The sequence below is a fragment of the Eptatretus burgeri genome, chromosome 18, assembly GCF_056783735.1.
Source record: "Eptatretus burgeri isolate ZD-2024b chromosome 18, Ebu_testis_v1, whole genome shotgun sequence".
In the NCBI taxonomy this organism is placed as follows: Eukaryota; Metazoa; Chordata; class Myxini; order Myxiniformes; family Myxinidae; genus Eptatretus; species Eptatretus burgeri.
Window position 1 is genome coordinate 4,181,969 of NC_140978.1, and position 26,631 is coordinate 4,208,599.

The 26,631-nt window shown below is 45.6% G+C and overlaps 2 protein-coding genes across 5 annotated transcripts in view; one reads left to right on the forward strand and one right to left on the reverse strand.

Moving 5' to 3' along the window:
- Positions 1-6,318, forward strand: part of MRPL48 (mitochondrial ribosomal protein L48) — a 31,390-nt gene extending 25,072 nt beyond the window's left edge. For both annotated transcript variants that reach the window (XM_085863610.1, XM_085863609.1), the window contains exons 5-6: positions 409-498; positions 4,728-6,318. In XM_085863610.1, the coding sequence (XP_085719736.1) occupies positions 409-498; positions 4,728-4,805 (168 nt within the window). In that variant the 3' untranslated portion in view covers positions 4,806-6,318. The remainder of the gene's footprint in view (positions 1-408; positions 499-4,727) is intronic.
- Positions 6,319-12,993: 6,675 nt separating this feature from the next.
- LOC147008496 (beta-arrestin-1-like) overlaps positions 12,994-26,631 on the reverse strand; it is a 45,937-nt gene continuing 32,299 nt past the window's right edge. For all 3 annotated transcript variants that reach the window (XM_085863607.1, XM_085863606.1, XM_085863608.1), the window contains exon 18: positions 12,994-14,439. In XM_085863607.1, the coding sequence (XP_085719733.1) occupies positions 14,340-14,439 (100 nt within the window). In that variant the 3' untranslated portion in view covers positions 12,994-14,339. The remainder of the gene's footprint in view (positions 14,440-26,631) is intronic.

Below are 26,631 nucleotides of genomic sequence, written 5' to 3' on the forward strand. Positions count from 1 at the left end.
AACAAACACGCGGTGTGCTGACTTCCTCCTGTTTCGACTCGAGCCAGTTGAAACGTCGAAAATGCTAATTGTATCATTCAGCCTCTACACTCAGTGTAGGAGTTATAATAATCTCTTCCTCCACTCCTTCACCTCAAACGGCGCACGTTTTATGTAAAAATTCCGGGCACCCGCAGCATGCCCCTTGCTTTGGGAGCAAGCATAAGAAATCCTATTTTCCCATTAGTTTTTACCCATCATTTTGCCCCACTATGTATTTCCATCGCTTTCACTGGCATACACTTTGGTATTTGCATCCTTCTATCAATTCTTTCTTCCCAGTTATATTCTTTGCACAATCGTTTTTCCTCCTCCGCTTGCTCCATTTTTTTTGATCCATGTAACTGTGCCTGTCTTCCACCCTCGCAGATTGGACGTATGCCCTCCTCCCTGGCACCCTTGCTGCTGCAACAGCTGTTGCTTAACCTTCCTGAGGGTGTTGATCTCGTGATAAAACCGGTACTGTCACAGCACGTTGCACTTCAACAATGTACTGCACCACAACGCATTGCGCAACATCACTGTGCTACACAGGAATCCAAAGTAGCCCTCAACAGAGCAGGTTTTTTTTTATTTATTTATCAAGGACGCACTAGCCTCCTCTTTTCATAAGGTGTGGGATCTCTTACCACCACCTTCACCTTGCCTAACCTGCTTGGTTCTACCTCCACACCAAAGGACGGCGCACACACACACACACACACATTGATGTAACACCCTGCAGGCGAAGTACCAGGATGACAGTCAGGCAGGAAATTAAACCCAGACGAGATGTCTTAAGGGAGGGTAACCTATCCCTGAGTTTACCTGACTGCCTTCCTGTCCAAGCGATGAGTCTCAAATATTATATTAATGTTCCTCTGTCCAAATATTTCAAAATCTAGGTTGTTTGAAGACCACATTTGAACCTTAAACCCTCCGGAATATAGTCGAGCGGCCACCTACGATAAACATTCTCAGAATGATCATTTTGATAAAAAGTCATCTTGTACAATGTATTGTCATGCAATGCACAAAGCATTGTGATGCGATCTCTTTACGAGTTCATTGTGAATGCACGTTCGGTGGAGCGATGTTCATCATGCGTGGAGTGAGTTGCATCAAGACGTCTGTGAGAAAGTATCAAATTTGGTTTTGAACTTGGCTACTGAGATACAAGATTGCAAATAATTATGTAAACATGAACAACTGAGTATGACGTGCAAATAACGCATGATGGAATCGCATCTCGGATGTAAAAGTGAAATGATCCACAGTGCAGTCATGTGTTTTTTTTATCGGATACTGTGGTTGGTTGTCATGCATGAAATCAAAAAAGTGACACACCGGCAGATGGACGATAAAAGCATAGGCGGTAATGTCATTGTCGTGTGGTGAATGCTATGGCTATGAGATTGCAAGCTTAAAGAAATCAAAGTTTTAGCCACTGAAAGATACTCCATGCAGAAGATGGCAACTAAACTTCATGGATCAGCAGAAGCTGTTGGTAAGTCTTTCGGAAACGTGCACACAAGTTAGTACTGTTGACAGCAGCAGCGTTCAAGGAAGAAATGCCGAACTGTCCAAAAGTGATGTTTCGTACCTCAGGGTATGTTCTCTACATGATGGATGGCGATCCAGTGGAGATGTAGCTGAACTCACCACACCTTGCTCTGATGGATTTTAATGGACCACAAATGTATTTGAGCTGTATAAAAAAAGGCATTTTGAACATATGCTGACAGTTATTCAGCATGCAGTGGTGTGTGTACGGTCCAGCAAAAGGGTCGTCTAAAAGGACTCCAAAAATTAAAGGAGTCCTTGAATAAGTCTTTTCTTTGAAGGAAAGTACTACTACTACTACTACTACTACTACTACTACTACTACTACTACTACTACTACTACTACTACGACTACTACTACGACTACTACTTGTTTCTAAGCTTCTATTGCTCATATTTTTTGAAATGCTTTAAATCGAGTCCAAAGCATGGGACATTGTCAATATGGCCTCGTGGAAGTTGTGCAAACTTTTTCAGACCGAGTTAAGACCTTATGCATACAGTATGTTATTCATCCCATGGAAAATAGAGCAAATGTTCAGAGAAACTGCTTCTGTAGCTTAATAGTGGATTCAGAAATCAGGCAGTAGGTGCCAAAGTAATGTGATGTGGATGGGGAAGGGTGGGGTGCCCCCTGTGGTGCATGAATGGCAAGTGGGATGTCCCGCAGTTTCTTTCTGTGTTGTTCCCAGCTTTGTTGTAGAGCTCCAAATCAAGTAGGGGGATGGAGTGCAATTGTAGTCATGTAAGCATGTCTAAACTCCCCCCTCCCCCACCCCACCCCTTTCCTTTATGATTATAACACCGCCCCCGACTCAAACCCCACTCTTCGTCTACAATTTTTTTTTGTGACTGGTTTGCCCAGAATGGGATTGATGGGGGTTTCTTGTATATGCTCAAGGACTTGCTGTTGCATGCAGTGTGAGACAGCGGATCATGAAAGGAGAGAAAACACACACACACACACACACACACACACACACACACACACACACACACACACACACACACACACACACACACACACACACTCACACACACACAGATGGATGCTTTAAGACCTGGTAGGGTTCCGTTACACTTTCTGAAGCCCACATATGGAGATACCAACCAAACACGCATGAGGAGGACAACAAAGAGCTGGGGTCACAACCTTCTCTTTGGATATATGTAATGAAACGGAAGACCAAGAAGAGACCCCAAGAAGTAAAGAGCAAAGATGGAGTCATCAGGAGGAACTTGGATAGGATTTGGGTTTTGGCCGCTACTCCACGGCCCTCAAATCCATCCAGGTGCAGCCAAGTGAGCCTTACAGAAAGCTTTCTTCAATAATTCACTTCTCACTTAACTTAATAATTCACTTCAGGCATTTGACAGTCTGGCATCTGACTACTTATTTGGCTTGCTGAATATGACATAAAGGCTGCCTTAATACCTATCTGACTTCCTCCACCTCTTCAGGCAATGCATCGTGATCAATAGAACCCTCTGCTCTACTTTGCCAGTGGGAGTTGTACTTCCTCAAGGCAGCATATTTTGCACGATCTTGTTCCTCATCTATATAAAACACATCTCCGATGCTCTGGAAAACGCTCTTCCTTTTTTGCGAATGACACCACGTTATCGTACAGTATCTGTTTCAACTTAGAGGAAGACGGGCAGCTGCATCACTCTCTACTGATCTGGAATTGATTTTAAATGCTGGTCTGCAAATGAAACATACATTTCAACCCTGAAAAATCGGTCTCACCCTGTTTTTCTGGAATGATTGTTGCAGTTAATACACCCATGCATGTTGTTAGCCACTGGAAGAGGTTTAGTCTCTTGCAATTCAACATCAGTCATCACATATTCTGGGCTGACCATCTTGTAAAGCTGGCTTCCAAAGCAAGTGCAGATTAGACATCCTCTATCTTTCCAAGTCATTCCTTGAAAAATTAGGCTTACTTGCAGCATACAAGGTTCAATGGAGTACCACTCTCCACTATGCTCTGACACATCAGCATCCTCTCTCTCTCTCTCTCTCTCTCTCTCTCTCTCTCTCTCTCTCTCTCTCTCTCTCTCTCTCTCTCTCTCTCTCTCTCTCTCTCTGTCTCTCTCTCTGTCTCTCTCTGTCTCTCTCTCTCTCTCTCTCTCTCTCTCTCTCTCTCTCTCTCTCTCTCTCTCTCTCTCTCTCTCTCTCTCTCTCTCTCTCTCTCTCTCTCTCTCTCTCTCTCTCTTTTTTTTCCTTTTCCTGGAATCTTAGGAGTCTAAAGCTCTCAATATCTTTGACATTTTGAACGTTGTAGCCAAAAGTTGAAATGGTGTACTTTTCTTCTTTTTTTAATTTTTTGATTTTTTTTTAACTATTTCTATTCCATTCTAGTTCCTTCTTCTCTCTCTCTCTCTCTCTCTCTCTCTCTCTCTCTCTCTCTCTCTCTCTCTCTCTCTCTCTCTCTCTCTCTCTCTCTCTCTCTCTCTCTCTCTCTCTCTCTCTCTGTCTCTGTCTCTGTCTCTGTCTCTGTCTCTGTCTCTGTCTCTGTCTCTCTCTCTCTCTCTCTCTCTCTCTCTCTCTCTCTCTCTCTCTCTCTCTCTCTCTCTCTCTCTCTCTCTGTCTCTGTCTCTGTCTCTGTCTCTGTCTCTCTCTCTCTCTCTCTCTCTCTCTCTCTCTCTCTCTCTCTGTCTCTCTCTCTCTCTCTCTCTCTCTCTCTCTCTCTCTCTCTCTCTCTCTCTCTCTCTCTCTCTCTCTGTCTCTGTCTCTGTCTCTGTCTCTCTCTCTCTCTCTCTCTCTCTCTCTCTCTCTCTCTCTCTCTCTCTCTCTCTCTCTCTCTCTCTCTCTCTCTCTCTCTCTCTCTCTCTCTCTCTCTCTCTCTCTCTCTCTCTCTCTCTCTCAGCCCTCTGATCATACCCAAGCCTTCCAGGATGCACACTTTCTTCCATTTAACCTAACCTGATGATACTCCAAAATCCAGCATTATTGCACACCTCCGCCCTGTCTTATTCCCTGTTACTCAATCTGGAATCCCCCGTTACACCGCGTGTACATGACAGTAGGTTTTTCTGAGGTGGTATTCATAGTACTTTTTGAATGGAATTCAAGGAGTACTTTTATTGTTTGGTATAGAGTGGCGTTTTGTTTATTTCTTTATTTGGTTTTTATTTTGCAGCACACTGATGAAGATTTCCAGCTTCGATTCAAGTCTCGGCCTGAGATGTCACGACTGCAGGATGAGCTCAAACGATGAAGAACATCCATTCGTCCGCTGTAGCCGAGGATTTGTACATCTTGCTCTGGCAAAAACTCGTTCAGTTGAAAAATCTTTTTAAGGGGCCAGAGCATTGTGATATAACCCATGCTTTTGGCGGAATGTTGCAGAAAAGCATAATTTTGCTCCCTGTGATAAGTAAAATTGGTGTCTCATTTGAAACTACCACTACGACAACATTGTTTCGGCCCCAATTATTTCCACCTTCCTATGGGGTTGGTTAGCCGGTGATACCTTTTTAAAAAAATTATTACGAGAATGTAAGCTCTGTCACATCGATGGGAATACCAATCTGCATAATTGCTAAAAAAAAAAGTTTGTTATTAATGGGGAAAAAAATAAGGCGGTGTATAGATACCGGCCTTGCTATACACTCAGGGAGCGAGGAGGAGTGTTAATGGGATATTCATCACAGCCTTTTTAGATGCTGAATTCCAAATAATATACAACATCACACGAAGTGGAAGATCAAAATAAATAAATAATTCCCACCCTCCCCCTCTCTTCCTTCTTTTGATCAAACTATCTGCGGTACGTATTGGGTACGGGCCATGCCAGGAAACAAATTCTCCTCGTGCATGTATGTGCAGCACATTATATGCTGCATGTACGTATGTGTGTGGATCCGTACATTGCTATGCTGCGCTGCCGATTGTGTCGGGGGTCCCGCTATTGCCTGATTAGTGGTATTCCAGATAGGAAAATTGTTGACAGACGGACGGATGCATGCAGGCATGCTGAGACCGAGCTTCTTTAATGTATTTGATTATTTTTAGTACAAGTCTTTCACGTACCAGCTGGCTAGGCCCGGTAATTTACTCCTGGAGTTGATCTGGGCAGGATTTTGTAATTTGTGCAAGATGCCGGTATTAACCCAACTACTCTTTGCTAAAGCAACCACGGGGATCTTTGACATCCACCAACTAATGCTAACGGACTCGTATCCAGTTTAACGTTCATCTGAGGGATGGTGCACTTTGTGACACAACCTGTTGAGAAGCACTGATCTGACAGTCTAGAGTCAGGTCAGGAATCAAACCCAGACACCAAGCTGTTAGGGCTCCAAGGTAAGTCTGTTATTGCTGCACCAACCTGTTGAAAAACATCTGGTTGAAAAATAAACACATAGTTTTATAATCTTTGCCTTTAAACAACATCTTTGCAAACTTTAAATTTCAAATATATCAATACAATATTTGCATGGGTTGTTACATGATTGCACAAGATGTTTTGTTGTTTTTTTTGACAGGGTAATTAATGAAAGAATTACGGACGAGAAACATGAGACGCTGAAACCAAAAATCTGGAAAAAAAAAAGGAATGAAATGGGTTTTTTGTTTTTTTTACTGTCACTAACGATTTGTTCACCGACTTTTGGAGAGTGAAATATGGAACATGATGTTCACCATGGAATGGTTAGATGGGTTTGATTGTTTATCTTCTCCAGCTCTTTCATGAGCCTCGACCTACGAAAATAAAATTTTTAACAATGGTTGCTGGAGGTCCTCAATCTCAAGAGGTTAGGATAATCTTCCTGAACATAAAATAGGCATTTGGCACAGTCTGTAATCCTACTCTGATTGTAAAGCCTGCTGCTCACAGCATACAAGAGTGCCTGCATTCATGGATTGCTGACGTTCACACAGTTAATACATTGTTATCAGTGGAACTTTCTCCTCTCCCAGTAGAGACAGTATAGTAGTGCCCCAAGGCAGTCTTAGGATCAAGTCTGGCCCCTCATGTATGTAAATGACCAACTGTATATGATGCTCTGGAAAACCCTCTTTCCCCCTGTGTAGACGACTCCACATTGTACCGTACAGTATCCTCATCCCACAGAGAGGCAAGCAGCAACTGCATTGCTGTCTGTTGATCTGAAAATTATTAGATGCTTGTCTGCAAAATAGAACATATCCTTCAGTCCTGGAAGTTCCTCAAATGACCCCACCTATTGATTCCATAATCAACCACTTGAGCTTCAGTTTCTTGGCTACCTGGACCTCGCCATCAGTCGAGATCTTTCCTGGGGTGACTATTTAGCAAAGCTGGCCTTCAAAGCCAGCTGTAGACCGGGCATACTCCATCATTCCAAGTTTTTCCTTCAAAAGTCAGGGCTACTCACAGTCTACCAGGCCTTGGGTCTCCAGCGAAATAGAGTATTGCTCTCTCTCCAATGGGTTGGAGCCCCAGCCTCACATCTGTCTCCTCTCCAGGAATCTAAAGCACTCGATATTATTTGAATCTCTCACATTGAGGCCAAAGCACAGTGTTTCATGTTCACACATTGCCGCATTACAGGCAACTTGGTGGCCTCTGTTTTTTTGTTGTTGTTTTTTTTGTCTGTTTTTTAATTACCACTCCTCCAATCTAGCTCCCTCCACTTTCTCAGTCCTCCAACTCTCCCCAGCAACTCCCGAATGTGCATGTTGTGCTGGTAACCTCCTCCTGGTTAAACTTCAAAATCCAGACTGACTGTGCTCCTCAACTCTTATTCCTCACTTCTCCCATCGATCGAACTTCCTTCACCATTCTTTCCCACTTTCCCCTCCAGGGCATTCCTCAAGCAGGCTGTACACGGTCACCTAATATCACCCTCACCCCCACCCTAACCCACATTTTATTTTTACCACTTTCGCCCTTCCTAACCCAGCCATCTTGCTTGCAGAATGTAGTGTTTGCTCTCCTTCCATCCTCTCTTCTTTTCCTATTCACTCATTCCTTTGCTTTTTGTGTCCAACTCTTGCCTCACTGTCCGTTCAAACCCTGCGTCGCCTCACTTTTCCATAAGGCTCACTCTTCCATGAGCATGTATTTTATGATTATATGTACAAAGATGCTTCATCTTTTAGTAGTCTGGTCCTTGTACTATTTTTAATGGCCATCACATTATTAATAATTTTCAAAGGCCATCACATCTTCCTGTTTTTCTGGCGACAAAAAAAAAAAAACATATTGACTTCTATAACTTGTATCCCGTTCTCTCCAGTGTCTTGTCGGGAAGGTGCAGAGGTAGTGCACCTAACTTTGAGCTGTTTAATATGTTATATGCTTGGTCCGACTTTAAAGAAATAATTGGCGCTTCACAAACTTATGAGTGGCACTAGAAATCCATTATCGGGAAATTTTCTCTGACGGAAAAAAATAATTATTTTGAAAAATAAATCTCACCCATTATGTGCCTGGTTCATTTAAGTCTTTAAAACTGAAAACGATGTAAAAATCGACAAAGTTGGAGAAGTTTGCTGCATTCTTTTTACCAGGTGAGTATCATAATTGGTTTTCCATATGGTAAAGTTTAACCGATTTGAAGGTTTTCTCAGAGCCAACGTTTATAGCAATCATGACTACCTTTGCCACGGAAGGTGGACAAAGGTTATGTTTTCACCCCTGTCTGTCTGTTTATTTGTCTGTGAACAGGATATCTCAAAACGTTGTGGACAGATTCGGATGAAATTTGGTGAACAGGTTGTGACAAGGATGAATTGATTCGATTTTGGTGAAGATCCGAACCTGGATACCAGAATTTTAAAAGTGACTCTTCATCACTGAGCGATCAGGCTGAAAACAATATGCAGCACGATATCTGAAAAGGTTATGGATGGATTCTGAGGTATGGATGAGTTATGTCAAAACTTTGTGAATTTGTTAATTAGGTGACAAGAACAAGCCGATTTGACTAGATATGGATCAAAATCTATCAGTGGGATACAAAATGTAAACTGTTCAGCCTGGCAGAGGTATGTGCTCTACCGAGTGCTGTTCTAGTTGACTAAGCTTTTGTTCCATTGCTACGGATACTCAAAAGAACGTCCTCGTTCGACCGAAAAGCATTCAAATTACCACTAGCCTGGGGAACACGACAGAGTCTGTCAATATTTCTGTTTATTTCTCTTGACATAAACACTCGGAAAACTTACAAGTGCAATTAGAGCATTTTATTGTTGCGGTGAATCAAGACATCGATTCTGACAAGTTGCGTGACTGCGTATTTGTTTTCTGGGACAGTGTGGATGACTGAAAGGTGCACATGCCAGGACACACAGCTTCCATCGTGGCTGTGTGTGGAAGAAAATATGTCACCAGAACATACCGGTGCCCACTATGTTTCACTGTAAAAGCTACAATGTGGCCATGGCAAAATATGACGAGGGTAAAAGGAAACAGGAAGTGAACAACAGAATGAGGAGGAACATCCTCATTGTTCACTCTACATACTCGAGTTTATTAACTGAAAATAATCAGTTTGCAAAAGAAAAGTAGAGAAAAGGTTGCAGCGATGCCAGGAAACACCTGGAAGAAGCACTTCAACCCCCCCCCCCCCATCCTCACAAAGAAAAAGGACTGCGCTGTGGACCGGACGACAATGGCGTAGAAGGCTCTTCCAAAGAAAGCCAGGCCTTTTCAGACAGCGATGGAGTTGTACCAAAATAAGAAAGCTCTACAACTGTGATCTTTTCTTCCCCCATTGACTCTCTTCAAGCCCATCTCTTTCTGGATTTCCAGTTTTCCTTTCCATTTCTGTGATTGGGAGTTTGCTGCTGTATCCATTTTGTTCACCCAATGTCTTTCCCTTGCTCTCATTCTTCCCCACATCCATTATTTCTCCAAGTCTCCCTCTATTTTGTCCTTCAACCCTGCTGTTGGTGGAGTTTGAGTATTTTCCCATCCTCTTTCTACTATTCTTTTTGTTCTGTTAAGTCCTTCATCCATTCAGTGTTCTAGCTCCTCCACGAGCCTCGACACCGCATACAAAAAACGCCTTTCCTTCAAACAGCTGCTCGGCCTTCTTGGATGGTGCAGAATGAACCCAACAAGGAAGAACATATTGTCTGTTTTTATCTTGCACTTGTTTCATAAACCTTGCTTTATGGATAATCAATTTTCCTTGGACTCGTTTTCAATTTCATTTTCCTGCTGTGATGCAAGGTGAATGGAAGACTATAACATTGAAAAGTAAATCCAAATGTGAAATTGGCTTGGTGCAGATCAAATTTTGTAGTAACAGCTTATTTTCAAAGGCCTTTGAAAAAGGCATTTGCAAAAGATAACCAAACCCTCCAGTTGATGGAAGTCCTAGTTTGCAAGGCAGTTCCTCGTTAACAAGATTTATGCAGATTAATTTATTAGTCTTATGTCTGTAACTGACTTAACCTCAAGCAGGTGTACCACAGTATTTCTCGGAAACCAATTTGAAGGTTTTAGTTATTAGATGATGATGATTATTATTTTTAATGAAGAACTTGTTTTGTAGAATATTCGTATAATGAAGGGAAAGAAGCTACAAACACATTTAGACCTGAAAAGCCACAGCATTCAGTGTGAGTTCTATATGCTGTTATGTGTTCCGAGTTACTCCAAAACATTTTAGATAACAATGGCACTAAAATCGCCTCAATTTTTCGAAAATGTCATATTTTCCACCTTTGTGGCCCCTCGTCCCCCAGTGCCACCTTTCGGTCCCAAGAAACTTTTGGGCTCCGCCCATGCAATGTGTGCCGTCTCTCGGATAGACCTTACATGTCCTGACATGTCCCGTCTGCCAGCATTAGTCTTGGGATGTTCAAGATTCTACGGAGCCTTCCAATGAAGAGTAGATGAGTTATCACCAGTATCCTGGCCTACTTCCAAAAATCCCAACTCCAGCCAATAGTGGGCACTGCATCCATCGGTGGCACCGCATCGGTCAACAGCTTTTGTTCACGAGTTTCTAGATTGTAACACAGAAGTCTTCCTTGACTGCCTCAAACCTTATCAGGTTACCTCGAGTGTTTTTCACGTTGGAGAATAGATACAGCTTTCCACTTAAATCTTCTCAATAACATGGGTAAGTTAAAGCCTCCAGTTTCCAACACTCCAGTATGTCACAAGCTTTGTGTTTTGCATTGTGAAGGAGCATGGTCCTTGGAAGAGTTTGTTGCTTCTTGTGTAGAACACTTATAATATCATGTAGTACTAATGTGGAAATGCATGATCAAGCAAAATTCCAATATCATCATAAAAAATGATTGGTTGTGGAGTATATGGTTTATTAAATCTCCGTGAATGCGATTTCTGGTTTTGGTTTTGACATATTTTACCAATAGCAATTATTATTGGCTCCTCTGTGTTTACTTCTCGATTAAAACTCAGGCCTTCAAGATCATTGGAATCTCCCACGTTGAACCTGAGTCTATGGGCCTGTCACTTTCCCATCGCAGACAGGTCGGTGGTCTCTATCTTTTACTGCCTCCTTTCTGGTCTTGCACTCTCTGCTCTTTCCGTGCTTTGTCCCACCCAGGTTTCCACAGGGCACATGCGGTTCACTATCAACCCCCTTCTGCTAAAACTCTCAAAATCCAGAATCACTGCTCACGTCCACTCATTTGTTCCTCTCTTTGTTTTATTTCTTTTTTTCCCCACCTGTGGAACCAACTTCCACATTCTCTTCAATCTCACTCTTCCCTCTAGTTCTTCAATCAAGACAGCTGTTCACCACCATCTCAGATCATCCCCATGCAAAATGTTTTCTACCCTCGTAAAACCCTCATGCACACCTTCTTCCAAATTTCCAGTTTTTCCTTCCTGAGAGTTTCCCTCTGTATCCATCGTGTCCACTCCATGCATCCTTTCCTACCCCTTACTCCTCCCCACACCCATTATTTGTCCAAGTCTCTCTCTGTTTTGCCCTTCGACCCTACTGTTCCTTTTGTTTTGTTGTGTTCTGATCCATTCATTGTTCTCACTCTTCCATGAGACTTGACTCCTTTATACAAAAAAAAAATACACCAAAGATATTTGGTAAATGCCCTGTCACACCTTGACGTTTTAGCGAGCGTATGCCGACGTATGAAAAATTTGCTGAATACACTGGCACACGTCGAATACGTAATGGATAAGTTTTGTATACGTTAAGAGCACGCTGGCATATGTCGTAGTACCCCGAGCTCGTAGTACCCCGAGCTCGTAGTACCCCGAGCTCGTCGACAAATTTTAAGCATGCTCAAAATTTTTCGACGTATGCCTCACACGTTCCGCATAATGCTGGCCATAAGTTGTAGGCACGTTGCGCGATCGTTGACACACGTCGACACACGTTACTTGTAAGTTACTCATAAGTCGAAATACGTCGAGGTAATGTTTAGCGTACCCGAAACTTATTTCTAACCTATGAGTAACGTGCTTTGAACCTATGTGTAACGTATCTCCAACGCATATTTACGTATGTAGACGTATTTGACGTCTTCCGGACGACCACACAACTTACTGAACGTGTTTCTAACTTACAGCTACCGTATAATGGCATATTGGCAGTGTTTCGGGGAATTGGTATATAAAAATGGGCTTCACAGGAGGAACCCATCAGTGTTCCAGACTCCATGGTTTTTTTTTTTTTCTTCGGCATGTTGTTGACACTTCAATGTCTAGTGCGGTTATGATTTGAATCGTCGAGCGGCAGCCTTTTAATAGGCTACGCCACGTGATCGTCGGCGATACTCTGCCGTGCGCTATGCATAAGTTAGACTATCGTTGGGCATAAGTTGTGAACGCCAACAACACGCTAAGCATTCGTTGGTATAAGTTATCTATAAATTATCGAAACGTTCTGTGTACGTTACTAATACATTATGCATACGTCCAACTCGTTAATATACGCCCAAAACTGAAAAAAAAACATCAATAGTTCAGCGTACACCAGCGTTTTAGATCAATTTTGATACGTTGCCATACGCTGGCTAAAACGTCAAGGTGTGACAGGGCCCAAAACAGTGAGAATTTCTGTTTCGTATAAGTTGATCATTGAGGATTGGAGATACCACTCTCTTTAAGGCATCAAATCCCAGCTGTGCCCAAATAACACCAGGTGGGTTGACTCAGCCCATCATCCTTCCAAGGTCGCCAAAATGAGCACCAACTTGCTGGGGAAAATGATCCAGTCACGTGTCCTGTGTCGGAGTGGTGACCCGTCCAGGATTTTGTCCACCTCGCCAATTAAACTGCTTCGGAGCCTTATGCGCCCGACAGCATAAAGGGGGACCATCCTTCCATCCACTCTAGCATCGATCATCCTGCTTTGCTCCAAATTATCACTTGTCAGCTTTTGACAAGTGTTTGTGAGAGATGTACATATGTGCATCCTGTTCATTATTCCTCCTGAAAATAAAATATGAAAGACACACACAAAATTGCACCTGTTTGGATGTCTCCTTTACTTATTTAGTCAAAAGCACATAATCAATCATTGAGGTTATTTAATTAAGCAAGGGAACGTGTTAGTTGGCAAACTTTTCCGTAACATGTATGGCAACACTAATTTGGTGGTAGCCTATACTCATGGTAGAGTATTGGGTATTCAGGACAAGTGAGGAATGTTTCCTTAGCTACGAAGCAATCCTAAACAGGTTGCCACTCTGTCTCTGGGTGTGGAGATTTGCACTGAGCAGCCATGAAAAGGAAACCCACACTACCGGCAGTGAGGGCAATGAACAAGACTTTATCTACTTCACCAACTCCACCACGAAGCCATGACTTTTCAATGGCAAACAACTTTAATCGATAATTGACAGAAGAGGAGGTCGATAACATAACTTGTGTGACAGTCTGCCATATTTTTTCAGTTCATGTATGACTGTACATCCGTCTGCCCCTCTCTAATGGAGGGGCAGACTCTTCCACGAGCTTCCATGACTCTTCCAAAGTCAAGGCTCTTCCACGAGCCTTGACTTTGTATAGAATGAAAAGGATAGTTGTGCAAGGCACCTTCATAAGATTACCTTTCATCCACATCAACTTGATTTGCTAATCGCCATCAATACGCTTGAAGCCACAGGGAAAGTATTCTCTGTTGTCAAGCCAGTTGTGTCAAACAATGGGATGTAATGCACAGTTGTACACGTTTTTGGTTGCCATATAATTGATACAATGATGTGTACTCCATAAATGTGACATATCCCATTGTTCAAGTGCAAGCTGAAGTGAAAATGTGGAAAATACATCCAGGCACAGGATCACATCAGCAGCAATGTAGAAAATAAACCATTTCGTCGACTTGTTGCAGCAGCGAAGAAAAAGGAAAAAAAAAACACCTTTTGTGTTTATATTAATAACAGTACCAACAATCATAACGTTAATAAATAAAAAACGCTATCTGCCATCTCCGTTCCGAGGATGCTGAATCCGGTGGCGTGCCAGTCAATCCCGTTAACCCATCGTCTTGGTACCACTGGACTCGTGCTCACCAATAGGGTGCTATGATTTTCACACACCAGCTATATTAGACATTCACCACAACATCGTGATCGACACTTGTTTTTTTTTTTACAAGACACAGCACTGACAACCACGGTTTGATTTCGTACAATGAAATAAGGGGATGGCGTGGACATTGCAGCACAAACCCCAAATTTCGACAAACCCCTCTGGGAAAGTTATGGTTGGCCACGAGTTTGGTAAAGCAGACAAAGGGAGTGCATTTTCAGGGTGGCTTCTTGTCTGTGCTGACTTGGCAGTCCTTGATTTCCATCTTGAGGTTCTGGTCTAGATCTCAGTAGCCGTCTCGGTTGCATTTAGCTCCACGAAACACTGGAGCCTTTGCCGAGCAAAGTCTTCAAACACGATGTCATCATCCGGTTGGTCACTGCAAGAGGTTTGCAGCACAATGTTAATCGTGTTAAAATTTTTGATTTGCTCATGTCATTTCTTCAGCAGTGCAAAATTATAAGGTGCTAAGCTAGGCTGGACACTTAATCAGCCTTGACTTCAACTTTGAGTTACACGGTGGGATTTTTGTCCGCTGAGCTGCTCCAGCATCGTAGCTTATGGGGATGGAGCAAATATTATTGACAGTACCAATCCTAATGTTCTGGCATGATGCCTCCTTTGGAGCATTTCCAATGATACGAATTTGCTTTGCACAGCTAATTACTCCATTACAGGTGCTGCCAATTCAAGAATTTAGACAGGGTGCCAGCATAGCATGACCTACACTTCTTGAAAAGTACAATGGAAATTTTAACACCCACATCCCACAAGCAAAGCTAGCAACCTGGACAGACCACTTATTATCTCCTCTGAAGGGGGAGCACACTAATTTCTGCCACACATACTGCCTGTGAAACACCAGTATAAATCAGGATGGGAATCCAACTCAGACTAGCCAGCTCAAAGATGAGTTCACAGCCATCCTGCCAACCAACCCCTTGTGTCTGGTTGTTTTAAAATCTGAAGAGAGCTGACAAACCCAGCCAGTTGTATAAATGACTTATTCCACACAAATATAGACTTATTCTACCAGAAATATGCAATTACTTTGATTGAAAGTTTGTTCAGCCACAAAGTGCATTTCAGAATGGCGAATACACAATCGGACACTGAATCAGCATTTGATCACTTTGCTTTAGTCTAAAATGTGACTCGATGGTATCTGTAATGTGACTTGAGGTAACTGCAACAGACATACCGCAGGTTGCATGTGACCATGAGTAGATCAAAAAGAAAACATATGGCTGGTGATGGCTTAATGGCTAGGGTGGCTGGCTTGGGATCTTAGGATCCTGAGTTTGAGCTCCATTTGTTGCTGAATTATAACACCAGGTGGGGTTTACTCAGCCTGTCATTCGTCTGAGGTCAGTGAAATGAGTACCAGTGAACTGGTATCGGGGCACAGCATCAGCGGAATAGTCGTGCCCAAGCAAAATGATAGCTACCCGACAGCCAAGCTGCCACACAAGAAGAATAAGAAAACATGTAAAGTGCCGTTGAGCTTTGTATGTCATGCTCTTTTCAATGTATATATATATATATATATATATATATATATATATATATATATATATATATATATATATATATATATATATATATATATACATATATATATATATATATATTGCCAAAGCTCATATAAGAGCAAAGAGTATTTTTAATACAATTGAAATTTTAATGATATTGTAATGAAAATGAGTACTAAGGGTTAAGAGGTCAATTAGATGATGAGTTATCTCATAATTTGCATGTTTAGAGTAAATAAATTGTAAACATTGATTTAAGCTTGCCAAGATGGTGTTTAGTATAACCTGCGTGTCCATTCCATCCCAATGGAATTTTGACTTCCGCTTCTGGGTTTGTAGCAACGGCAGCTTCTCTCAGGGGTCTCTGCCAACTTTCTCAAAGTTAAGTTTCCGGTTGTTATTTGTCGCATTTTAACTGTTTATTTTCTCACCTACATGTTCACTCTGTGTTCGTAGTTCGGTTTTGTTTCAAAAATCGTGCTATTTTGTGAGTTTTCGTCGACCTTGTCTTATCAGTCTCCACGAGGCCTACGCACCCTTCCTGTCTAGGTGTATGATCGCTTTATTTTTTGTATTCTTTCCTTTTTCCATTAATTCCCATTTTCCCCACTTTTCCCAACACCCCGTCCCCCTGTCTACTATACCTCCTAAATACACACTCTGTTTCTTGTCTTAAATTTTTTTTTTAAAATAACAAAAAAACAACCCTTTCTCCCTGCATACCCATAAATACTGATTCTTATTCTTCTTCGTCCTCCGATCGGCACACCATCTTTGTTCTATTTGAGCTGACCCACTCTCACCATTACCTTCACGATTTCTTTCTACAACCTCCCATTCTCCAATCTTATCTAATTCTTCAAAAATCCATCAAAAAAACCAATAATTTCCCTTGTATCCCTCCTAACTATACACCTCCTGAAACTACTTGTCTCTCTCTACCCTCCTCCTGGTACTTTCCATTGATTAATCAGCTTCACCCTGCATTTACCGTTACAAATTCACCATACACCTCCACGATTTTACTTCAACCTTCCTTTTCCGAATCTTACACAATCCTTATTTAAAATAATAATAATAACAATAAATAAATTCACTTTTATCGATACACCTCCAGAAACCACGTGATCTGTTTCCACCCTCTGCAATTACTGATCCAAATTCACCATTCACCTCGTGATCTTTTCTTCAACCTTTCCGTCACCTAATCTTATGCAATCTTTATCAAAAAAAACAACAACAATAATAATAATGATAATAAAAACGATCTCTTATAATGCTTCATCTTCCTCTTTCACTCGTGAGGTTCTCATTCCTGTATCATAATTCACTACTCCTTTTCCTTTTCTATTTCAACAGACTGCTCTCAATTCAACCTTTCACTGTTACCTTGTCTAAAAAATCCAACTGTTACAGCGTTTCTTCTCTCCATTCTCTTAAGTCACCTTTATTGCATCCCTCAATAATGTCCTTAGTCACATTTCTGAACTAAAAAAAACAAAAAAAAAACATTTTTTTCCAACTTCAGTGCCAATTCACCCATCTTACCCCTCCCTCTCAAAGCAACCATCACACTCTTCTCCCTCCAAGCTTTCCTCTCACTTTTTTTAAAAAACTCCCCCCGCACCTTTCTCCCTCAACTCTCCCCACTTACCCTTCTCCCACCATTCACCCCCCTCACTCACCCTTCTTAAAGTTGCCCCTCCTCACATCCACAAAGCTGCCTCCTTCCTCTGCCCTCTTTCCTCCATCTCATCACTCTACCTCCTCAAATCCTCAACTGCCTTCTGCCTCCTCTCTTATTACTCCCCACTGTACCTCAATCCAGCACCACAGAGCCTTTCTCCTCCTCATCCGGCTCCCTCCCCAAGCTCCTCTGCAATCCACCACACTCTTTCAACAAATCTCCTTACCCCCCCCCCTCCTCCCTTGTCCTACCCTCCCCCTCCCTCCCCTGCACCCAAAGCCTCCTTCCCTACCTCTTCATTAACAGTGTGGACCTCAAATATCCGGGGCCTTCACACAAACTTGACAGATCCTTTCCACACAGGTTGCTACTGACAAACCAGACATAATCTGCTGAACAGAAACTTTCCTCCCTCAAGATGTCTCTGACTCCCAAGTATCTCCCTGGTTACTCCCTCCTCCGGTATGACAGACCTAAGCCTCATCCTGGTGGAGGAGTTGCTCTCTTCATCAGAGACTCTATTCCTCACTCTCGATGCACTGCCCTCACTCCCCCACACCCCCAGGAATACCTCTGGCTACGGCTTCCCCTCCACTCCCACCTCATGTTTATATGTGTATTGTACCATCCACCAAACAATGATGACTCCATTTACACCTCACTATCCGAAAACATGGACCAACTTATATCTTCTCATCCAAACTCTCTGTTCCTCTTATGTGGTGACTTCAATTGTCATCACGCCAGTTGGCTATGTGTGGGTACCTCTCTCTCCTGTCATTGCACTTCAGCAAAAGCTTTCTGTGACTCATTGGGACTGACTCAATCGGTCAACTTCCTGACTCAGATCTCAACCAATGGTACTCCATCTCCTCTGGATCTGATTTTGACAAATTTTCCTGAAAATATCTGCTGTTCTCCCAACGCTCCAATCGGTTCTTCTGACCACGTCCTTGTCAAAGTGGACATCTCTCTGGCTGTTATCAGAGAACCACCTCACTGCCGTCGAGTCTGGCATTTCACTCAGGCTGACTGGTAGGGTCTCCGAGCAGCCATCAGACTTCAAGACTGGTCTCCCATCGCTACTTTCTCCAACATCAACATCCTGGGAATTCTTTCAAAGAAACTTGCTCTGCCTCCTGCACAGATCTATCCCTCTTGTATTCAGTTTTCCTACCCTTCCTCCTGCCCATGGTTCACTGAAGCTTGTGGCGAGGCAGTTGTCCTGAAACATCTTGCTTTTGCCTCATGGAAAGCAAACCCAACTGAGGGCAATCTCAGTTCCTTCCACAAAGATCGGAACAAGTGTGTATCTACCTTCAGGAGAGCCAGAAAACAACATCTTTCTAATCTCAAGTCTGAACTCTCAAACCTCTCTCCCTCCTCAAAATCCTGGTGGCGTCAAACCGAATCCGGGTTTGGAGCGACGAGAGGTCTCCTTCGGAGCTCTCTGTTGATGTTCTCAAAGTTGTTTCCGGTCGTTATTTGTCCCATTTTAATTGTTTAATTTTCTCACCAACATGTTACTGTGTTAAATAAGAACAGAGTTCAATTTGTTCAACCACTTTATTAGCGTGGAACGACAATAAAAAACAAGTATTGAACAGGTTGAAACGCCCACAACATCCCTGGCTCCGGCTCAGGCTGCGCATGCGCACTGGCACAGGGGACCGTCAATATGTAGAAGTACCGTAAAGTACAATGTTCTCTATCTCCCTCCGAGTCTTTATTATGTTAATAGATAAAGGCTGAGAAAATATTAAGTTTAATGAATGAACAAAAGTTTATATTGCCCATCGTGTGACTATTCCATGGAGTAGTCCTTGTGCCAGGCAGGCACGCTGGTCGCTCTGGTGGATCGGCGTTGACCTATTGCTGGTGCTGGTGGTGTCACATCGGGCCCCAGTGGGGATTAGGCTCTCGGGGTTTCAGGGGCCGATGGTGGCGTCTGAAGGATCGCGCGCCTCGGTGTGCCTCGTCCTGGTGCTGCTGGCGTGTCTGAAACGGGTGTCGTATTGCGCCGGGGTGTGCATACTGACGTCAGTGCCGGCGTGGGCCCCGTTGGCATCGCAGATGTCACGGGTTCGCTGTCGAGGTCAGGCAGTTGCGGTGTTACAACGGGTACAGGTACAGTGATGCAGGTTGCTAGATCATCATAGATAGACCGGGGTGGCAGCTGGTCATTGCGAACTGGGCTAAACTTGCGCAGGAATTTCCTGTTCCGAAGTGTGACTCTGCCCGAGCCGTCGATCTTGATCACGTATTGGTCGTGTTGGCGTACCTCCACGATACTGCCTGTCTTGTCCCATTTTTTGGGTGGAATCCTGTCTGGTTCTGTACGCGGACTAGGTCCCCTACAGCAAGTGGCGCAAGGCGTTTGGTGTGTTCTGCCCAGGTGTCGGCTGTGCGGATATGACGTTTGCGGAGGGCCTCCTCCCTCGCTTTCAGGGTCTCATGCCAAGTGTCGTTGCGTCTGTACTTCCCGGGGATAATTGGGATGAAATCGCGTATCGGGCGGCCGAAGACACACATTGCCGGGGAGATCTTCGTGTCAGGGTCAGGCGTGTTACGATATTGTAGTATCGCTCTCTGCACAGTGTCAGTGTCAAGTTCTCCCTGCGGGCTGGTGTTGTCTGTGATAAGTCGTTTCATTGTCTTAACTCCAATCTCTGCGCGACAGTTGCTGTGAGGGAAGGCCACCGATGACAAGCGGTGGTGTACGCCCCATCTGTGCAGGAATGACCTGGTCTCGGTGGAGGTGAACTCCGGTCCCCCATCCGACGCGAGCTCTTCTGGTGTCCCGTACATCACGAAGACGCAACGTAAGTGGTTTATGAGTCCGGCGGCGCCACCCGTCGACTTTGAGATGATCGGCCAGTTCGAGTATCTGTCCACCGTCACAAGGTAGTGTGCACCCCTGTGTACAAAGAAGTCCGAGCACACTGCCTGAAAGGGGTAAACGACCAGGATAGGTGGAGTTGGTGGCGCTCCAGGCTGTGATGGTGCCATCCGGTGGCAGTGTTCGCAGTTTTTCCGAGTGGTGCTGATGTCGGCCGACATGCCTGGCCAGAATACAGAGGATTCTGCGCGGGCGGTCATCATTGATACGCCCTGGTGGGCAGCGTGTAGGGCGCTCAGCACATCGCCGCGGAGTGAGGGTGGTATGACTACTCGGTCCTTGTATAGGATCACTCCATCTGTCGATGTAATGTTCTCGCGGTACTGGTGATAGTCGCGAATTGTCTCTGGTATCTCGATTTTTGAGTCGGGGATGGCGTTCATTGTCATTCCCTCCAATATGTGCATATCGCCATCGCTGCTGGTGGCTTCCCTGACGCGATCCCATGTTACTGATCGCAATGATTCGAGGCCCGCGGCACACCATGCCAGGTTGTCCTCCTAGACGTCGTCGTCATACTCCGGCTCAGTTTGGCATAGGAGAGACAGGACGTCGGTGTGCGTGCTTGGTTGGAGGTGGGTCGCTATGGTGGCATTGCCATCTGGAAGGTTCATGAGTGGAGGTCGCGTGGTGCCAACCGGCCTGCGCGACATGGCATTTGCCGCCTTGTTCTTCATGCCCGGGATATGTATGATGCGGAAGCGATAACGCAGGGTCTTCTCCTTGAGGTTCCTGAGGCGGGGGTTGGGTATGTCGTCAAGTGCTCTGTCCGAAAGGAGTTTCAGCAGTGGTTTGTGGTCTACCGCAACGATCAGGTTCTCGCAGCCCAGTACGAAGTAGCGCGCCTTGTCCAAGGCGTCTGCGACTGCGAGAGCCTCGCCCTCTATGGGCGCGTATCTGGATTCTGCCGCGTGTGTAAATCTGCTGCCGACCAGGGTTATTTTCCATCCATCAGTGCAGCAGAATGGTCTAACTGGCACGCATCGGCAGTGCTTTTGAAGCAACCAGAATCCGATTCCCTCCTTCGACCAGTCCATGGCGATGCATGTTGGCTTAGTTTTGTCAAATATGCGGACACCATGTTCGATTTCTTGTACGATCACGTCTTTCGACTCGCGGAATATGTCCTCTAACTCCATGGACCACTGGAAGCGTTCTCCACTTTTCAGGAGCTTCCGGAATGGCTGCATTCGTTCGGCCATACTAAAGACGTATGCCACCTGGTTGACAAGCCCGAACCACGATCTGACGTCGGTGATGTTACGCGGTTGTGGGAAATCGTGGATTGCTTCCAGGTAGCGGCTGCACGGTCGCACGTCGGTCATGGTGATGGTGAAGCCCGCGATGTCCACCGTGGGTGCGTTGAAGACAAACTTCTCCGGGTTGAGGACGATTCCATTCCGGCCGCATATATCCAGCCATTGGACCGCCAGAAAGTAGCTCCCCTCAATCGTGTCTGACCATAGCGTGTCATCTACGCACTTGGTCTTGTTACCAATGTCCACGACGATCTCATCGTATCGTCGTGAGTAACCGTCCCCCGATGCCATATACCCTTGTGGGGCAGATAGGTACCGGTAGCACCCCCATGGAGTGATGAAGGTCGTCTTGTGGCGGTCGTCCTCATGTAGGCGGACGCTATGGTAACCGTTCCATGCGTCAAATACTGTCTTGCGCTTCCCGTTAGGTATGCGTCTCACCTGGTGGAACGGGGATTGGGTGTGGTGGGTCTCGCGGAACGCATGCTTGTTCAAGGCCTGAAAGTCGATGGTGCGTCGCGGCTTGCCATTCTTTTTCGCGCAAATTACCATGCGGTGACACCATGTCACTGGCGTGCCGACGGGTACTTCCTCCAACACGCCGAGCCGAACGTCCTTGTCAAGGCCTGCTTTTACCTCATCTTGCCAATGTATGGCCACGGAGATGGGAGTGTGGTGGGCAACCGGTGTCGCGTTCTCACTGAGCATAAGACGTAGTGGCGGGCCGGTCATTCTCGGTAGTGGCTGGTGTGGGCACGTGTTGAATGTGCTCTGAGCATACATCCTGAGTAAATGTGACTGTAGTGCCTCTCTGTTGGCCTCGGTTGCTGGCATGGGGAGTGCGGTCGGCTTGGTCGGCGGCTCCGCGCGTCGCGGGCAGTCGCACAATTCCGAGGTCGTCAGATTCACCTCTCCGAGTGTCGGGAATCTGTCCGAGATCATTCCCAGGTCCATGCAGGCCACGCGGGAGAGGAATATGCGGTCTGAAGAGTCCGTCACATACGTGATTTGGCGCGTCTCCAATCTCCGAGCATCGTCACTGTTACCGGCGAATCTGACTACCACGGCTCCGAGGATACGAATTCCTTTGTTGTTTGCGGCCTTCATGGTCATGGATACAGGTATGAGGTCCTCGGTACTCAGGCCCATTTGTTGGACGACTTTAATGCCGATCAGGCAGCTCTGGCACCCCATGTCTGCCATAGCGGGTAGGGTTACCGCGCGGGTGTGTTTCAGGAGGTTAAAACCCAGCACTTTGTAATCCTCGCGCTTGTTGGTGAGAGTGAGGTTGACGTATGGCTGCGGGTCGGATATGCGTTTCATCCACTTATCGCACATATCATCGTACAGGTGGTGAGCGAGGGGAAGCGCGCGCATTTCGTCCTCTGTGCTGGCCATGGTGACCGTGCATAGCTCGACGAAGGCTGCCGCCTGCTCGTCGTACATCCAGTCGGTCTCCTTAGATGGGGGTCTTGCCGATCGGCCGCCCAGGCACGCCTTGTCGAGGTGATTCTGGCGGTCACGCTTCCGGCACTTTTTACCGTATCCGGGGCACTCGGCGCGTCTGGCGTGCCATTGAGGCGTTTTGCCGTGGCCCACCTCGCCGCAGTAGATGCATACTCCTTCGGGCTTGGCCTTCCGTTTTTCCGGCCTGGCTCCTACTCTGGCGCGGACGTCCTGTTGCCTTCCCCGCCGATACGAAATACTGATCGCGTCTGTGCTCTGAGTGTCAAGCAGGCGCGATGCCGAGCGTTTTCCAGACTCTTTGGCCTCGATATACTCTATCATGTCCTTTAATGGCATGTCCTGGTTCTTCTCACCGAGTAGGTCAAGTTGTATTGCTTGGTCCGCGATGCCACGGGCAACTACGTTGAGCAATATCTCTTCTGTGAAGTCATTGACCTGATCGCACCCCACCTTGGTGCACTTCATTTCATACTTGCACGTGTCCGCCTGCCCCTTGATGCGGGCGTGGAACGACCGGACGTGCTCCTCGTGTCCCTGCCGCATGTTAGACAGGGCCACTCGAGCTACCATCGTGTTCTCCGTCCGGACGGCGAGCGCCTTCATGGCGGCGAGGACGTCTTCTTCATCGCTGCCCACGAGGCTCCTACCCGCCGCGCGAGTGAGGTCCTTTCTCAGCTCCTCCTCACAGCACTCCAGTAGCTGCGCGACTATGTCGGGTCCGACAAGCTTAGTACCTGTTTTGTATTCGCCCCAGCGGGTTATGAAGTACGACCAGGCCTCGCCCGTTCCGGCCAGTGCTATGGAGGGACGCTTGAGTTTCTCCATCTTGGCATTCGAGCTCGCCGCCCTGGGGGCGGCGACGTGCACAGTGGCGTGTATACTCAACATGGCGGCCACCACTGCCGCCTCTGCGTGTGTAGCCATAGAGTCACAACCCTCGATCGGGCACTCTGCTTCCACCGGCGCCATAGGAACAGTTATTCTGGAGTAAACGTTCTATTTTCGGTGATGCACACGTGTGTACAGTGTCCTGGGGGCGAAGATTGGGTACAGTACCCGAGAAATCCAAACTCACTGTCGACGTTCTCATGGTCCGTTTTCACCCAGACGTGTCCTCCTCAGCACCGACGATCTTTACTCGACTGCATCAAGTTGTTTGATTATAAATAAGAACAGAGTTCAATTTGTTCCACCACTTTATTAGCGTGGAACGACAATAATCAAACAAGTATTGAACAGGTTGAAACGCCCACAACATCCCTGGCTCCGGCTCAGGCTGCGCATGCGCACTGGCACAGGGGACCATCGATATGTAGAAGTACCGTAAAGTACAATGTTCTCTATGTGTGTTCCAAGTTCGGTTTTGTTTCAAAAATCGTGCTATTTTGTGAGTATTTTTGTCGACGTTCTTACCGGGTGTTTGAGGCCTCGGCCTTGGCCTTGGCTTGAGGCCTACCGGTTCCACTCGATGTTCGATCGTTTTTTTTTTTTTTTTTTTTTTTTTTTTTCTCCCCATTACCTTCAATTTTCATCCTCCCCACTTTCCTAACATCCCCCATTCTCCCAACTAATCTCTTTCTTATCTCAAAAAAAAAAATACCCAACAACAACAACAACAACAACACGCTGACCTCCCGATTCTGCTTTTTCTTCTTCTTCCTCTTATCTTCCTCCTCGTCTTCTTCCTCGATTTTTTTCTACACTTCCATAACCTAATCTGTTGAAAACTCTCTCAAACATTAATAATAATAATAACAAAAATGATATCTTATAATGCTTCATCTTCCTCTCTCACACATGTGGTACTCATTACTGTTTCATAATGCACTACTCTTCTGCTATTTTAACAGACTGCTCTCATTTCGAGCTCTCCTTCATTCCTTGCCGAAAAAATACAACTGTGACAGCGTTTCTTCTCTCCATTCTCTGAATTCGCCTTCATTGCATCCATCAAGAATTGTGTTAAATCGCATCTCTGACCTAAAACTTTTAAAAACCACAGTTTGGCATGGATGTTCGCTTTCCATCAACCATTCTTTTTTTCCAACTTCAGTGTCAACTCACCCCCCTCACCCCTCACTCTCACTCTCAAAGCAACCATCCCACTCTTCTCCCTCCAAACCTCCCTCTCACCTCAATCAAAAATTCCCCCCTCACCATTCTCCCACCTTTCATCCCCTCACTCATCCTTCTCAAAGTTGCCAAGCTGCCTCCCTCCACTGCCCTCTCACCTCCATCTTTTCACTCCACCTCCTCAAATCCTCAACTTCCTTCTTCCTTGTCTCTTGTCCCCCTCTCCCCCAGCACCACAGAGCCTTTTCTCCTCCTCATTCGGCCCCCTCCCCTAGCTATTCTGCAATACCCCACACTCTTTCAACAACCCTCCTTACCTCCCCCCCTCGTCGCTTGTCCCACCCTCCCCCTCCACCTCCACCCCCTGCACCCAAAGCCTCCTCCCCTACCTCTTCATTAAAAGTGTGGACCTCAAATATCCGGGGCCTTCGCTCAAGCCTTTCAGATCTTTCCATACAGGTTGCCACTGACAAACTAGACATAATCTGCCGAACAGAAACTTTCCTCTCCCAAGACGTGTCTAACTCCCAAGTATCTCTCCCCGGTTACTCCCTCTTACGGTATGACAGACCTGATCCTCGTCCTGGTGGAGGTGTTGCTCTCCTCATCGAAGACTCTATTCCTCACTCTCCATGCACTGCTCTCACTCCCCCACACCCCCAGGAATACCTCTGGCTACGGCTTCCCCTCCACTCCTACCTCATGTTTATATGTGTACTGTACCGTCCACCTAACAGTGATGACTCCATCTACACCTCACTATCCGAAAACATGGACCATCTTCTATCTTCTCATGCAAACTCTCTGTTCCTCTTATGTGGTGACTTCAATTGTCATCACGCCAGTTGGCTCGGTGTGGGTACCTCTCTCACCTGTCATGGCACCTCAACAAAAGCTTTCTGCTACTCATTAGGACTGACTCAATCGGTCAACTTCCCGACCCGGATCTCAACCAATGGTACTCCATCTCTTCTGGATCTGATTTTGACAAATTTCCCTGACAATATCTGCTGCTCTTCCTTCGCTCCAATTGGTTCTTCTGACCACGTCCTTGTCAAAGTGGACATCTCTCTGGCTGTTATCAGAGAACCACCTCACCGCCGTCGAGTCTGGCATTTCACTCAAGCCGACTGGCAGGGTCTCCGAGCATCCATCAAACTTACAGACTGGTCTCCCATCACTACTTTCTCAAACATCAACTCATCCTGGGAATTCTTTCAAAGAAACTTGCTCTCCCTCATGCACAGATTTATCCCCTCTCGTGTTCAGTTGTCTTACCCTTCCTCCCGCCCTTGGTTCACTGAAGCTTGTGGCGAGGCAGTTCTCCTGAAACAACTTGCCTTTGCCTCATGGAAAGCAAACCCAACTGACGGCAATCTCAGTTCCTTCCATAAAGCTCGGAACAAGTGTGTATCTACCCTCAGGAGAGCCAGAAAACAATGTCTTTCTCATCTCAAGTCTGAACTCTCAAACCTCTCTCCCTCCTCAAAATCCTGGTGGCGTTTAATCAAATCTGTTTCTGGTGTATGTTCCCCTCCATCCCCTCCCTTACCTCAAATGGCCGCACTGCTGATTCCACACGTGATAAAGCTGAATGTCTAAACTCGGTGTTTGCAGCTAAATCTTGTGTCCTAAACCCATCACTTTCTCTGCT